Raw genomic sequence first — 14,976 nt, forward strand, 5'->3', positions numbered from 1 at the left:
TTAGCAGGGGATCCTGTTTCGTTCCTTACCGCGAAAAGCATCGCCTCCGTTCTTTTTTTAGGGATAGAGAAAGCTGTGCTATGCCAAGTCAGACCGCTGGTTCATTTAGCCCAGCACTGGCTGGCTGGCATTGGCTCTCCAGGTTTCAGGTAGGGATCTCTCCCAGCCCTGCCTAGAAGTCCTAGGAATGAGCGCTGGGCCCTTCTGCATGCAGAGCAGGTGTCCTGACCGCAGAGCTCATCTCCTTCCCTCTAGTTTAGCATGTCAGGCTGCTGTTAAAGGCCCAGTAACGAAAATCCTGTTCTGGCAGGAGTGAGCCAGCAGTCTCTACTTCACGGGGGCAAGACCTGATGGAGATCATTAGGTCTGACACTCCTGTGCAGATCCTGTGTTTGTTAATAGCTCCTATTTCCCCAAATTGGCTTAAGTTGTGACTGGGCTGTGATTGAATCCCCCACCCCCAAAATAGCCTGCTAGCACCTCCCTCTGTAAATTCTGAGCCCCGTCTCCCTTGGACCTGTGCTGATCAAAGACATCAACGCTAGAGAGGCCAGCAAATTCAGAAGAGAAATGTTTATTCAATCAGTTCATTTACAGGGCTTCTTCTCCCCTGTTCCCGGGTCTCCTGTCCATAACCACAGCCCCACATTCTGTTCTCTCCATTCTCAAAGCAGGGTGAATAAGTTTGTTCAGAGTGAAAATGTAGCAGCAGGGATGAGGGGACAGCTAGGGGTAGAAAGGAGGTGTGCACAGTTTGTTTCATCTACTGCAGTGCTGGGGGGGGGGGGGTTTAAACAAAATAACATTGAAAGACTAAAAAATATCAGGGGCTCCGTTCCAGGGATAGGGAAGTTGGTTGGGGTGAAAGATAGCAGTACGGTGCTGATGTGAAAAAGAGGACAGGGCTCCTGCCCCTTTAAGTGTTATGTGTAGCAGAGGGGATTTCAGAAGAGGGAGCTTCTACACAAAGGTGCAGGAGCCCCATATAGATGATATAGATATAGATATAGATATAGATATAGATATAGATATAGATATAGATATAGATATAGATATAGATATAGATATAGAGATATAGATATAGATATAGATATAGAGATATAGATATATCTATATCTATATATAGATATATAGATATAGATGATAGATATAGATGATATAGATATAGATATAGATATAGATATAGATATAGATATAGATATAGATATAGATATAGATAAGATATAGATATAGAATTCAACTGATCACAACAGCAAACAGAGCTCTCTCTTTCTCCCCATCTCTAGTTTTCTCGTCCACTGTATGCTACCCAACAACAATTAGGCTTAGAAAAGAAGGTTAAATTTGTGTGTTCTCCATGCAGAGCGTGTCTTCTACCACTGAGCTATGGCTATTCCTACTAAGGTTCACGAGCATGGCAAGGGTGCGACACTGGGCAGGTGCCAAAGGAGCACACGTGGGCATGTGTTCATCTACACTCCAACATTTCTTCCTATACAAACTCACACATTACAAATGATGCATACAGGATTGTGCGTGGATATACGTGTGTGTCTCTAGAAAGGAGTTCGTAAAGGTGTAGTGCTGATGGGGGAGGCTGAGCTAATTTGAGTGTATAGCTCTGCACACACCATATATTTAAAGCACATTGGAAGCATGTGACTTGCCCCACCCAAAGAATCCTGGGAACTGTAGTTTGTTGAATATAATAATTGTTGTTGTTGCTGCTGCTGCTGCTGCTGCTGCTGTTGTGGTTATTCCCCACCCATCTGGGCAGCTTCCAGCAATATATAAAAAATAATAAAATGTCAAACGTTAAAATCTTCCCAATACAGGGCTGCCTTTGGATGTCTTCTAAAAGTTGTGTAGTTCTTTATCTCCTTGACATCTGATGGGAGGGCGTCCCACAGGGAGGGCGCCACTGCTGAGAAGCAGATGCTGAGAATGTTGACTGTGTGGTGGGTAAACTACAGTTCCCAGAATTCTTTGGGAGAAGTCATGTGCTTTAACTGTATGGTGTGTTTATAGCCTATATCTCTGGGGCAGATTAGTCAAAGGGAGGGGTATTCTCTCAAAAGGGGGGGGCTGAGCTCTCAAATGGCTGTGCAACGGGCACAGCTGTTTGGGGCACCAGATTGTATTAAGGTGGCTTTGTGTCAGGAATATAGCAGAATCTTGTATGTGTGTGGGATGGGGAGGGGTCTGAGGGGTGGTGGCAGCAGCAAGCAAATCCGAAGGGTGCAGGCTGGAGGCCAGGCCGCTACTGCCGCAAGGACTCTTCCTCCGACAGCAAGAGGGGCAGGCGTGAAACAGCTCTTTGATCTGTAAAAGACAAGAGAGAAGAGATTTGATTTTCCAGGTTTCCAGCCCTATCCTGCCCTGCTCCACACAGAGCTCCCAGCATTCCTTGTTCCAAAACAGAGAAGATTCAGAACCAGGTTTCCCAACTCCCTAAAAAAAATGCCCCTCTTCTCCCAGAGAATCCAGCATCTGTCCGTACCTTGGGGGTTCAGGTAGGTTAGAAAATCCATCAGCGTTTGAAAGGTGCCATCATCTAAGGAGCGCAGAGCATGTGCTGAAAGACAGGTGACAGGCAAGTGTTATAGGAATTCTAAGGTCTTATATATGAAAAATAAATGTTCATAAATTTACAAGGCAAATACATACATAAGTATATAAACTAAGGTTACCAGATACTTTTCAATGAATCCAGGGACACTTTTCAACTTCAATGGATTTTGTATAGGGACTGATTTGTAAATCTGAAGACTGTCCCCAGAAAACGGGGATGTCTGGTAACCTTAATATAAACCACGTGCCTGAAATAGTACAGGAGAACCCATCCTGAAGCCATTTTGACTCTTCCAGCAACCTCAAATATTCTCCCCACTGTCTCTTTGCTCACAAATCCTGTCTTAAGGACATATTTGTGTTATGAATAGGGTGAGCCTGTGACCTGAATTCAGGAACTAAGTATTTAGCATCTCAAAAGGAACGGCCAGGCTGCGAAGGTAAAACAATCAGTGACCATTATCAGTATCCTGCCAGACAGGATTTCTGCTGGAGTCCACGCCCTTCAGTAATGTACCGGTATGTATGATGTGGAGGAGGGGGGTCCTCAAACTACAGGGTGGGCAATTTCAAAAGTCTATATAAGGGCTTGCACACCATTGTTCGGGGTTCCTCTCCTCCCTCCCTACGTGGGTTGAGTGGGGGACCCTGTTGCAACAGTTTAATAAAGATCAGGCTTACTAGCTGCTTTGCTTCTCAATATTTTCTGGCTGGCCTCAGGGAAAAGGGCAGAGAATTCAGTGAAAGGGTGCTCACCCAAGGAATCCTGCCCTACGGAATACAAGTCCTCCATAGCATCTCGCTTATGCGCCAGGCTCCCTTTGTTGGACAGTGTCTGGTGAGCATCTGCTTTGGGGAGAGGAGAGTGCAAGGGGAGAAGTGCTGCAGGTTACATAGGAGGAAAAATACAGATTACATCAGGTTTGTGAACAGCCTTTTGGCTAGTGGCACATAAGAACCACCCCTTAGCTACCAGGCAGGACGTTTTCATACATTGGAATATAACTTGTTCTTTCCTCTTATGCCATCAACGGGCTATAAACGAACTAACATGGATCCGGGAGGTTATGCGGAGCAGTAGCAATCTCTGAGGACTAGCAACTTGTGCAGACTTAACTTGCACGCCTGCCTGTCTGGATTACACTACAGAAAACTAATTTAAAGAGTGAGGAGATTGAATTTATGATGATAAGGATGACGGATCGGAAGTATTTTCCCTCCCTCCTTGTTTTCCTCCAAAGACTTATTGCAAGGGTGTACACCAAGTTTCATCAAAATCCAAGACGGTGGGTGACAAAACCCTTGTTTTTTGCGTTGATTTGATATGGAATGACCCGTTGGGCAGCTGCCTAAGAAGAGGACTGGCTGGATCAGACCAAGGGCCTTTCTAGTTCTGCTTTCTGTTCTCACAGCGGCCAGACAGATGCTTCAGGCAGGAGATGGCTGCAGCAGCACTCTTCCCCCTAAGGAAGTTGCCTTAGAGCTAGTCAGTAGGAATGGACAAAGCTGTCCATGATTTTGACTTCTCTCAGTTTCTCATTTTTCTCAGTTCTACACATTCATTCATTCATTCATTTTGCCTGTTCTCAATTTCTTTTGAGCCCCATGGAAAGTTGCCAGCATATCGGTGCAAGTATCGCCTCAAAGGCACATTTTTAATATGCAAATTTGCCCGATATACACATTTCTGCAAGACATCATGCCTTTTATACATTCGTTTTTACCGACACACGCATTTTTAGGCACACTTTCAAATCCCATAATAACAATACACGTATGCTTGGGTTGGAGAGACGCATCCTGCAATTTGGAGAAGTGCGTATTTCGAGAAATAGCTGTGTTTCGGTTCAAAGATTACCGTATTTTTCGCTCTATAAGACGCACCAGACCATAAGATGCACCTAGTTTTTGGAGGAGGAAAACAAGAAAAAAAAATTCTGAATCTCAGAAGCCAGAACAGCAACAGGGATCGCTGCACAGCGAAAGCAGCGATCCCTCTTGCTGTTCTGGCTTCTGGGATAGCTGCGCAGCCTGCATTCGCTCCGTAAGATGCACACACATTTCCCCTTACTTTTTAGGAGGGAAAGGCTGAGTCTTATAGAGAAAAAAATACAGTAATTCAGAAAGTGTGAAATAAGCAGCTTTGCATTAAAAACCCAACTTATTCCTCCCCACACTCCTACAAAACCAGACCATTGGCCCATCTGCCTCAGTGCTGCCTGAAGCGGCTGACAGCAGCTCTTCAGAGTTTCAGTCTCTCCCTGCCTTACTTGGAGATGTTGGGGATCGAACCCGGGACATTCTGCATCCCAAGCAGATGCTCTCCCTCTGAGCTACTGCCCTTCCCAGGAGAGGCATCTGCGCTGGCATTCCAGCAGCTGCCCATGGGTGCTGCACACTCATGCCAGGCCTGGAAGATGGCTTCCCTAACAACAGAAATATTTCTCTGAGAGCTGAAGTGGTTATGCTAAAGGCATCGTTATGCCATCTCTAGTCCAACAGGATTTGCAGGTTTTCTGAAGCACCGGGGAAATAAACCAGCAAAGGTTTATTTGAGTAGAGAGGACAGAGGCATGGACGAAAAGGGGGCGTATTCCGCAAGCAATGGTGGCTCTCACAGGCCTTCTGCTTGGCTGTCACAGTCAGAGGCGGCAAGCATCCTCTGAGCATCAGATGCTGGGAATCATAAGTGGGGGGAGCTGCTCTCGCACTCAGGTCCTGCTTACGGGCTTCCCTGGTTGGCCACTGTGAGAATGGGATGCTGGATTAGATGGGCTATTGGCCTGATCCAGCAGGCCTCTTATTTTGTTCTTCATTATTATTAACTATTTATTTATTAAATTTGTATACTGCCCTATAGCAGAGGATCTCAGGGCAGTTCACAACATAAAATTACTACACACACACACACACACAATGACAACTCCCGGACCTGCTTCCACACACGGTGGCAGATACCTTATAGTGCAATCTTAGGCACTTCGACTCAGAAGGAGGTACCATGGAGTTCAATGGGATTTAACCCCCAGGGAAAGGTAACTTCAGCTTCCAATATCATTTCATTCTTCTCCTTGCCCTTTGGCCACATACCCTCCAAAATTTCTCCGATGAAAATAGGGACGTCCCATTCCATAATGATAATTTCATACCCCACACATCCTACTCGGTTGCCCCAACCACTCTGGGCAGCTTCCGACTTATATAATAACATCATTAAACATTTTAAAATTTTTCCCTATACAGGATTGCCTTCAGACGGCTTGGGGATCGGATAACTCCAGACCCTCCAACATTTCTCCAATGAAAATAGGGACATTCTAAGGAAAAGCGGGACATTCCAGGATCAAATCCGAAACTGGGACAGCTTCTCTAAATCAGGGACGTCCCTGGAAGACAGGGACACTTGGAGGGTCTGTGGCCGTATCTTTCTCATGCCAAGCAAATCCTGACTTGACTTACGATGTCCCAAGAGGTATCCAGCGCTGTTCAGGGTCCAGCCGCGTTTGTCCTTGGGCTGCACATGCAACAAGAGGAAAAGTCCCCTGAAACTAAGCCTGCCAACAGTGAGTCAGAGGGTGACATTTGCTATGGAGAAACCTTCTGTGGATGGAGGGATACATGCCAGTACAGTTGTACCTCGGTTTAAGAACAGCCCTGTTTATGAACTATTCGGTTTACAAACTCCACAAAACCAGAAGTACTGTCCCGGTTTGCGAATTTTACCTCTGTCTAAGAACGGAAGCTGAACGGTGGAAGGCCTCATTAGGGAAAGCACACCTCGGTTTAAGAACGGTTGCAGTTTAAGAATGGACTTCCAGAACGGATTAAGTTCGTAAACCGAGGTACCACTATAGTGGCTTACACCATAGACAAAAGTGGGTGGGGCTAGAGATGGGCAGGGCCAGAGACAAAGGTGGGTGGGGTTAGAGACCAAACTGGGCGGAGCAAAGGATGTAACTGTCACCCTTGCACGATAGGGCCACATTTGCACCTTACTTTTAAAGCACGATTATGCCATTTTAATGGGCCATGGCCTCCACTATAGAATCTGGGGAATGGTCATTTATTCAGGGTGCTGAAAGTGTAAGGCGATCCCTCTTCCCCTCACAGAACTGCAGTTGGCAGAGTGGTTTAACAGTCAATCCCTCTTTCTGAAGAACTCTGGGAACTGTAGCTCTGTGAGAGGGGGAAAGGGTTCCCTAACAACTCTGAGCACTACAGCTCCCAAGATTTTCTAGGGGAAGCCAAGACCATTCACATAATTTAATGGTGCTTTAAATATATGGTGCAGATGCATGGGCATAGCCAGGATTTTTGTTGCGGGGAGCAGAACATCAGTTTGCTATGTACCTTAATTGATTTTTATTGATTCAGGGGGGCAACTGCCCCTCCCCCCCCCCGGCTACGCCCATGCGCAGATGTGACCTAAACTTCAACCACACAAAAGTCAGAGGTTTCTACACACTCTCTCTCTGTGTGTGTGTCTCATTTTCTCTCTCACACACAGAATAGCTGGGAAATAGTTGGGGTAGAATCTTTATCCCTGATATATGGTACAGTATTTACTTTGTATCTGCAAGGATTTTTCGTTTGCTTTTAAAGTGTTGGAGTAATCAAAACTGGGGTTTTATATGGACCATACATTTTCCTCCCACCCCACCAAGAATTCTGGGAACTGTGGTTTACCCCTTGCAGAACGACAGTTCACAACACCATTCACAAACTACAATTCCCAAGATTTGGGGGGGGGGGTGCTTTAAATGCCTGATATGTCTGCAGAACCTGCTTAGTAAGTTGCTTAGAAGCCTATTTTGAAATTAAGCCTATATACATTAAAAACAAACAAACTGCGCCACCTGCAACAGTCTGAACTGATGCAGTTCCATCTTGCCACTTCATTTCTGCTGCATGTGAGGACCAGCCCAGCCCATGCAGGCGATCAGGAGGGACGGAGGGAGGCCAGTGACAGCTCTCTATCAAGTAGGGTTGATGGGGTGGGGTGGGGGGGGGCAGTGTAACTCACCACCAGAACGGTTCCACAGCATTCCCCAAGTAGCCCGCAGAGGAGCAAAGATGCACAGAGCACAGATTGAGAGCTCCACATCATCTGTGGGGAAGAAAGAAATCAAGGAAGCATTCTGGTTTCCAGTCTGACTCTGTTTCCCCCACTAAATCACATTCCCAATCCAGAATAAGTAAAGGACGCCTGGACGGTTAAGTCCAGCCAAAGGCGACTATGGGGTTGTGGTGCTCATCTCGCTTTCAGGCAGAGGGAGCCGGCCTTTATCCACAGACAGCTTTCCAGGTCATGTGGCCAACATGACTAAACCGCTTCTGGTGCAATGGGACACCGTGACAGAAACCAAAGTGCATGGAAATGCCGTTTACCTTCCCGCAGCAGCAGTACCTATTTATCTACTTGCACTGGCGTGCTTTCAAACTGCTAGGTTGGCAGGACCTGGGACAGAGCAACAGCAGCTCACCCCATTCTGGATATTGGAACCGCCAACCTTCTGATCGGCAACCCCAAGAGGCTCAGTGGTTTAGACCACAGAGCCACCCAGAATACCAGGATTATGATAGACATTATTTCTTGAGAGCTCCCCAAGAGGCACGATAAATATATACTGGTAATATTGGTTCCCTTGGTGATGTGTATACAATTTTTGTCTGCCTGTTGCCAGTTTTGCATGGAGTTTTTTAAGCACTAAGAAGTCTTCAAAACCTGTTTGACCACAGACCATAGTCTCTAATTACATAGCGGCTATGGTCTGTGACGGGATACAAGTGCGCACCAAGGGCACCGTGAGTGTAATTTCAAGCCTTTGAAAAAGAGCACTGTCTGCTTACACAAACACACACTCCTCATCTTCTTTCCAACCCCACCCACTGGATGATGCTCTCAGAAAATCCACATAGCAAGACTGCCAATAGCCATTGCCAGAGGGGATGCTTTGTATGCAATGTTCCAAGATTCGATCCCTTCACAAGCATGGCCATTTGAAGGGTGAGATGCAAGTCAGAGTATTTGCACTAAGCTAGAGGCCCAAAGAGGCTGGTCTCAGAATAAGGCAGCGCCCCACGGTCTGCATGCGCTCTGGCACAGTGCTGGATGGTACCTGCCCAAAAGATAACTGAGCTGCAGGCCTCAGCTCAAAGCCCAGCCGCATCATGACCTCTAGCCCCTAAAAACCCCCAACCCTCTCAAACAGAGATGACTTCAAGATGCTTTTAAGATGCAGGCACATGGAATGTGGTACATGCGTGCCATATCTTCCCTGACAGGGCTCCTGTTCCTCTTGGCACCTGCACAACAGCCATACATTCAACAGGTGGAGACATTTCTATCACTGCTTTAGGCCACAAAAAAGGAACCTGTTGAATTTCTGCCTACCCCGTTGGAGCAAAAAACAGTGACACCCCTGCTGTGCCCCATTTCATGGAACTGGAGAGTTGGGTCATCTAGCCCTGCAATACAGGAATCTAAACTAAAGCATCCCTGACAGATGGCCATCCAACCTCTGCTTAATAACCTCCAAGGAAGGAGAGTCCACCACCTTCTGAGGGAGACTGTCCCACTATCGAAACGCTCTTACTGTCAGGAAGGTTCAGTCGGAATCTCCTTTCTTATAATTGAATCTATCTGTCTGAGTCCCACCCTCTTGAAGTAGCAGAAAACAAGCTTGCTCCATTTAAACTCTCTTAACGGTCTGTCAGCCCACACCCCCAAACCAACACCCTTAAATCCCAAACCTCCATCATAGATTTTAAGGAATTCATACCTTGAAACCTGTCAGGAGCCGCTGGATGTCTGATTCCCCACGAAGTAGGGGACCCAGGATTTATAGAGGGGGAAGGCACAGGTCGGGTTGCGTCATTACTCCACAGACAAAAGACACAGGGCGGCGGGAACGTATGTGTAATTGACCGTAATGGCCCCCAGAAACCCAGCTGAATGGGGAACAGAGAGAGAGAGATGTACTAATCTCTTTTAATGCGCAATTTATTCACATCCTTTGTCAGAAAATTGATGGAACATTGGGGTGGGGGGGTAATTAGAGCTAATTGACTCCTCAAAATGAATTGGAGGAGGGTGGTCAACCATGCAAGAAGTAGGCACCTGCCAAGAGGCCTTCCTGTTTTTGAGGCCAGAGAACTCTGTGCCCTGCTGCCTCTTCTCTAATCTCGCTGCCCTCCTTGCAGCCACTTCACCTGTGTACATTATTCACCCTGCAGTGCTTTTCCAAACAATCACATCTTTGAGAGAAATCTGGAGATCTAGCTCCAAGGAGGCCCACTCTGGAGGGTTGGTGTGTGTTCATTATTACTGGATTTTATTTAAAACACGTTCACCCCACCTTGTGCTGTAAGGTCGGCTTCCAAAACGAGGCATTAAAATCAGTTGCTACAAAATATCACAATTAAACAGAGATTGCTGGGCGAGCTTCAGTCAATCTAACATTAATTCCTGGGGTGGAGGGAAGCAAAGTTTGGAGCTGAGGCCCAAATGTTACTAGCATTGGCACAGGGTGAATTGTTCTGGTGAGGAAGTTCAAGAGACGAGGCGCTACCACAGAAAACAGGGGTGCAAACTTGAATATAATATTGAGGGGGCCCAGGTAAGGCCCACCCCACATAATCGGTCACATGATACAGTGCGCACACACCATTTGAACGGGAATGCCCATCAACTTTGTGGGCCTCAAATATTTTATTGTGGGGGCCAAAGCCCCCACAACCCCTAGGAGTTGGCTCCTTTGACAGAAAATATCCTACAGCCACTGTCAGGGCTCATCCACACTGCGGTTTGCCATGGGCTTTCTAGACACAAGTCTGAGAGGTTCTTTGTTTGTCCTGCCCCATTCCCAGGGGAAACCCGCAGTTTACCACAGGATTGGAACAAACGTCAGTCAGGTTTTTGCAGACTGGCATTTGTTTCGATTCAGCAGTTCAAAAGGATTTTGCATCCAGGTTTCTTGGAGCAGGATGATCTTGAACTGTGATACGTAGGTTAGAACGTCTTTGTCCATTGTTTTCGATTGCCATCCAGCAACGTTCCAGGATAGTAGTAGAGGTGAGCTCTCTAGAGCCCGCTTTGAGACAATGCCCTCAGCAGTGCTGCACGGCAAATTCACGCGGGTACCAATGCATGCACGTCTCTGCCCCTGTATGTCTAATAAGGTAGAATCTGTTACACACATCCTGCTATTTTGCGAATTTTATAGTGAAGAACGAGCTCAACTTATTTTGCCGCTTTTATCAAAATTTATACCCCTACAACATTATTTGGAATCCTCCCCCGAAATTCTACGAAAATACCTTCTGGAAGATTCCTCAAGCTCAATATCATATGAGGTGGCCAAATTTTGCACTTTAGTAATCAGGAAGCGTAAATCTCCTCTGTTGAACGGCACTCTGCGAAGTTCCCCTGTGTAATCCTTTTTTTTCTTTTTTGATGTTGCTGTTGATCTCTTTTTGTTTGATCTTGTGGTGTCTAGTGTCACTGGCTTTTGCCGCAATTAAAAAAAACAAAACAACAACCTTTTGCGCTCTTCCACACCCGTCCAATGTTCCTGACCCTTATTTTGGATTCTTTTAGCTTCTTTTAAATTCTTATAGATTTTTATATTCACCTTGTGTTTTAATACCTTTTTAGATTTTAAATGCTGGTCTATGACCGTAATAAAGATTTGTTGTTGTTGATTCAGCAGTTCACAGAGGCTTCTCTGGGGGAAAGCAGTGGGCCTCTCAGAACCGTGTCTAGAACAAGTGGAAGAAAACACCACAGGGCAAACCAAAATGTGGACAAGCCCTCAGAGGCAGTGTGACCCTGAATACCACTCCTGCTTACAGCCTTCCCACAGACATGGCATGTCCCAGCAGGCTCTGTTTATGTTCTTAAAAGATCCCAAAACTATCCCTTGTCACCTCCACACCCATCTCACTTCTGAATAACGGGCTCAGGCAGGCTCATATGGGAACAGTCCATTCAAGACAGATTCTACTGCACCAGACCAAACTCTCCAGCTCTCCTGGCCAAATTTCACTCCAGAACCCCTAAAGAAATCAGCAGCTGGAACTCCCAGCGAGGGCATCCAACTTCTTCTCCCCCAATAGGCCTAGCCACCCTGCCTTCTGCAGCAGTCGGACACATACAAATAAAGTTTTAATTCTCCACTACATTAGCTTCCTGCTAGGGGAGATGGTGGACTGATCTTTGAACTTCTACATTCAGACTGCTTTTAAAGGCCTGGAACACGGCCTATTATAAAAATGGGCAACCCTGCTTCCAAATGAGCCTTGCTCCATCTCCAGGAACCTCAGGGATCCTGCTCCTAGCCAGTATTTGTTATAATACTGTAAAGTAGCCTTCCCTGACCAGGTGGTGCCCTCTGTATGGTTGGGTTTGATGGGATTTGTAGTCTAAAGCCTTTGGAGGACACCAGCATGTTGGGGAAGCCTGGTTGAAGCATTGTATATGCTTAACAACAGCAACAGTGTTATCGGCATATGTGATGCATCAAGCTGGCTTCCCCAAGCTGCCGGTGTCCTCCAAAGGCTTTAGACTACAAATCCCATCATCTCCAAGCCATACAGAGGGCATCACCTGGCTGGGGATTGGGAAGGCTGCTTTACAGATTATTTGAACAAAAATAAGCACTCCTGTGTCCTGTTGTAGTTTCCTATCTAAAAACTGATGCAGGGGAATATCGGAGGCAAATGCCACCCCAGCTACTTAAGATTTCTTTCCAGCACAATTTAATGCATTAAATGACACTCCTGCACCAAGTCCTCTTTTTCACAGCATCCTGTAATTTTCACCCTCTGAATCTAATTGGTACCCTGGTGGGCTTTAGGACAAGGACTTTCATCTGCATCTGGCCTGCTTTAAGTGCACATGGGGCCCTTCAGCCTAATGGCCCCATTAGAGATCTTGAAGACCTTTCGGGAATGAAGAGGCATCTGCAATACGTCAGGATTCCAGGCTGCTCTGGGAGGGGAGTGGTACCCAATATAGAACTGATTTGTCGGAAGCTAATAGGTCATCAAAAGATGCAAAGAGGCACTCGAGGCCTCTTCTTGTAACATGTAAAAAGCGTATTTGCGTACATCCATTTTTCACTGCTTGTTTGTAAGGGCTGGTGGTTTGAAAGGAGCACTGAAGTAGATTATCAAGATTCTCAGGGTGGCATCCAGGACTCTTGGGTTCGCAGGGACATTTGTTGATTGCCAACCATGTTTCGGGAAGGAGCTTAGAAATGAGTTTCCTGGCACCCATCCAGAATGTTACCTTTGTGGCCTAATAGATCTGGAAAATGCAAAGCTGGAGGGAAAGATTCCGCCAAGCCGTTCTTGCTGTTAATGCGCACTATCAAAGCGCATCAATGTGTACTAAGGCATCACCATTGCATAGCCAGGATTTTTGTTGGGGGGCAGGCCTTTGTGGGGGGCAGAGCTTCAGTTAGCCATGAGTTTTACTGATTTTTATTGATTGGGGGCAGCTGCCCCTCTCTGCCTACACCCATGGACATCACACTGGTGTGTGTGTGTGTGTGTGTGTGTGTGTGTGTAGGGGCTTTGTGCACGCAAACTGTGAAAGCAAACACATTGTGCCACCCTGCTCTTAGTAAGATGACTGTGCTCTTAATAACTGGATCACAATGTTGTTCTCCCAGCTGCCGTGCAGCTAGGATAAGCCGTATAGCCCAAAGCCCTGGTCTCCCCCACTCCCACATGGCTTCATGTATCTCCAAGGCCAGTGCTGGCTCCAGGATTTCAGTTTGGCCCCCTGTAACCTGGAAGAGGTGGGACATGCAAACTGGGAGTTCTCTTAGGGCACTTCAGAACTGTTGCTATATGCAAGGTGGGGTTCCATCCCACAGTGACCAATTCAGGTTGTCCAATCGAAGTGGATTTGGAGGTCTTGAACAACAAACCCGCTTCCCCCAAAAGAGCAGACTTTTTGTGAAAAATGAAGAGGAAATTCATCAGAAGGTACGGGAGAACAATTGTCTGACACGTCGCATAATGTCCTCACATACAGATCAGAATTGATGCTCAATAAGAGCCAATGTCGCCTAGCCTCTCCATAAACTCTGCAAACAAATCAGGATGAACGCTCAGTAAATAGGTCATCTGGATGCAACTGCAGGCTACATCTAATCGTCTTAGATACTTTGTGCCAAGTCAAAATGATAGCACTGTTAGGGCAACAACAGTCCCTCTGCTGGTTTGGGGGGGGCCCTGGCTGCCCTCTAGCCCTGGCAGGGCAAGAGGCAGGGATGAGAAGGTAGGTCAAGATTTTCTGATAGATCTCAGGATGATCGACAGGCATTTCTGACTCCCAGGCGTTTAATGACAGCAGCAGCAAAACATCTCCTCCCATCCCTTCTCCGAAATAAATCGCTGAAATGAAGAAAACTTGTGGATGGGGAACCAGGAACTATTTGCATTTGAAAGGACTGTGTGATCCAGTTCTGGGTCAGAAAACAAATTCCAGGACTGAAATGTGCCCAGGGGCACCCTGGCACTTGGTTCAAAGTGTGCATGAGTCCTCTATGCCATCATTCCTCACCTTGTTCTGGCTGGTGGATCCTGATGTTCTAGTTCAAAACAAAACAAAACATAGTTATGCCGAGTCTGCAGCTTGCCTGCTCCTTGTCGTCTAAGGCAATACATCTTTATTTGTGGACTCGGAGTCACTTCCATCATCTGATGCATAAAATGCAATCCTTTGTTGCAGGGATACAGACACGTAGTTTTTAGGGTGGGTATGTTAAGCCGCGGGCTCAAGGGGAAATGAAATGCAAGAGAAGGGACGACAATTCAGTTGGAGCTGGAGTGTCTGCGAAATAAGCGAAGCGGCCCTTTTGCAGCAGCCCTGAGCAGTGATAGGATAAATAACAAGGGTGTTTTAATGAGGATCCGCAGCAGGAAAGGAACCCACGGTCTCTATTCAATCCCAAATAAGCAGAGGTAAACTCTCCAAAGTCTAACCTGCTTTACTTTGGATAACTCAGTCGTTAGAGGATGAGTGGCCAAAAGATTCCTGCATTGCAGGGGTTGGACTAGATGACCCTCGGGGTCCCTTCCGACGCCACAGTTCTATGATTCTGCACATGCCCACCGCCCAGCTATCCCGACACAGCGCCGCCTCTGTGAAATCCATGGGGCTACTCCCTAGCCAACCTGCAGCGCCAGCCGTCAAATTTGCCTGAATCCATTAAGCCTCCCCGGGGAGGGAGAGAACCAGAGAGCGAGGGGGGGGAGGGCGCTGGCCCTTTAAATCTCACCCGCCCCGCCTCCCGCAAGCCCGTCCATGCCAACCTCCGGCGGACGCTCTTCCCTCCCGTCGCCGCCCTAGTCCTCCAGCCCATCCGGCAGCTTCTCTAGCCGCACCCATTC

General features: G+C 46.9%; 1 protein-coding gene across 5 annotated transcripts; it reads right to left on the reverse strand.

Annotated features, from left to right (window-relative positions):
- Positions 1-1,158: 1,158 nt before the first annotated feature.
- LOC114608098 (galanin peptides-like) lies at positions 1,159-14,960 on the reverse strand. 5 transcript variants are annotated; one of them, XM_028752027.2, is made up of 8 exons: positions 14,569-14,848; positions 14,147-14,174; positions 9,354-9,522; positions 7,595-7,678; positions 6,031-6,085; positions 3,328-3,453; positions 2,501-2,575; positions 1,161-2,322 (listed from the first exon to the last, which is right to left on the reverse strand). In XM_028752027.2, the coding sequence occupies exons 4-8, from the start codon at positions 7,676-7,678 to the stop codon at positions 2,261-2,263; spliced, it is 402 nt and encodes a 133-aa protein (XP_028607860.2). In that variant the 5' UTR covers positions 9,354-9,522; positions 14,147-14,174; positions 14,569-14,848; the 3' UTR covers positions 1,161-2,260. The 5 variants fall into 5 exon arrangements, 2 of the variants coding, with proteins under 2 accessions (XP_077773238.1, XP_028607860.2); XR_013390376.1 differs by lacking the exon at positions 14,569-14,848 and adding an exon at positions 14,899-14,960 and having other exon boundaries at positions 2,285-2,322; positions 3,328-3,417; XR_013390375.1 differs by lacking the exon at positions 14,569-14,848 and adding an exon at positions 14,899-14,960 and having other exon boundaries at positions 2,285-2,322; positions 3,328-3,420.
- Positions 14,961-14,976: the final 16 nt, after the last annotated feature.

This window comes from Podarcis muralis, chromosome 13 (assembly GCF_964188315.1).
Source record: "Podarcis muralis chromosome 13, rPodMur119.hap1.1, whole genome shotgun sequence".
Lineage (NCBI taxonomy): Eukaryota > Metazoa > Chordata > Lepidosauria > Squamata > Lacertidae > Podarcis > Podarcis muralis.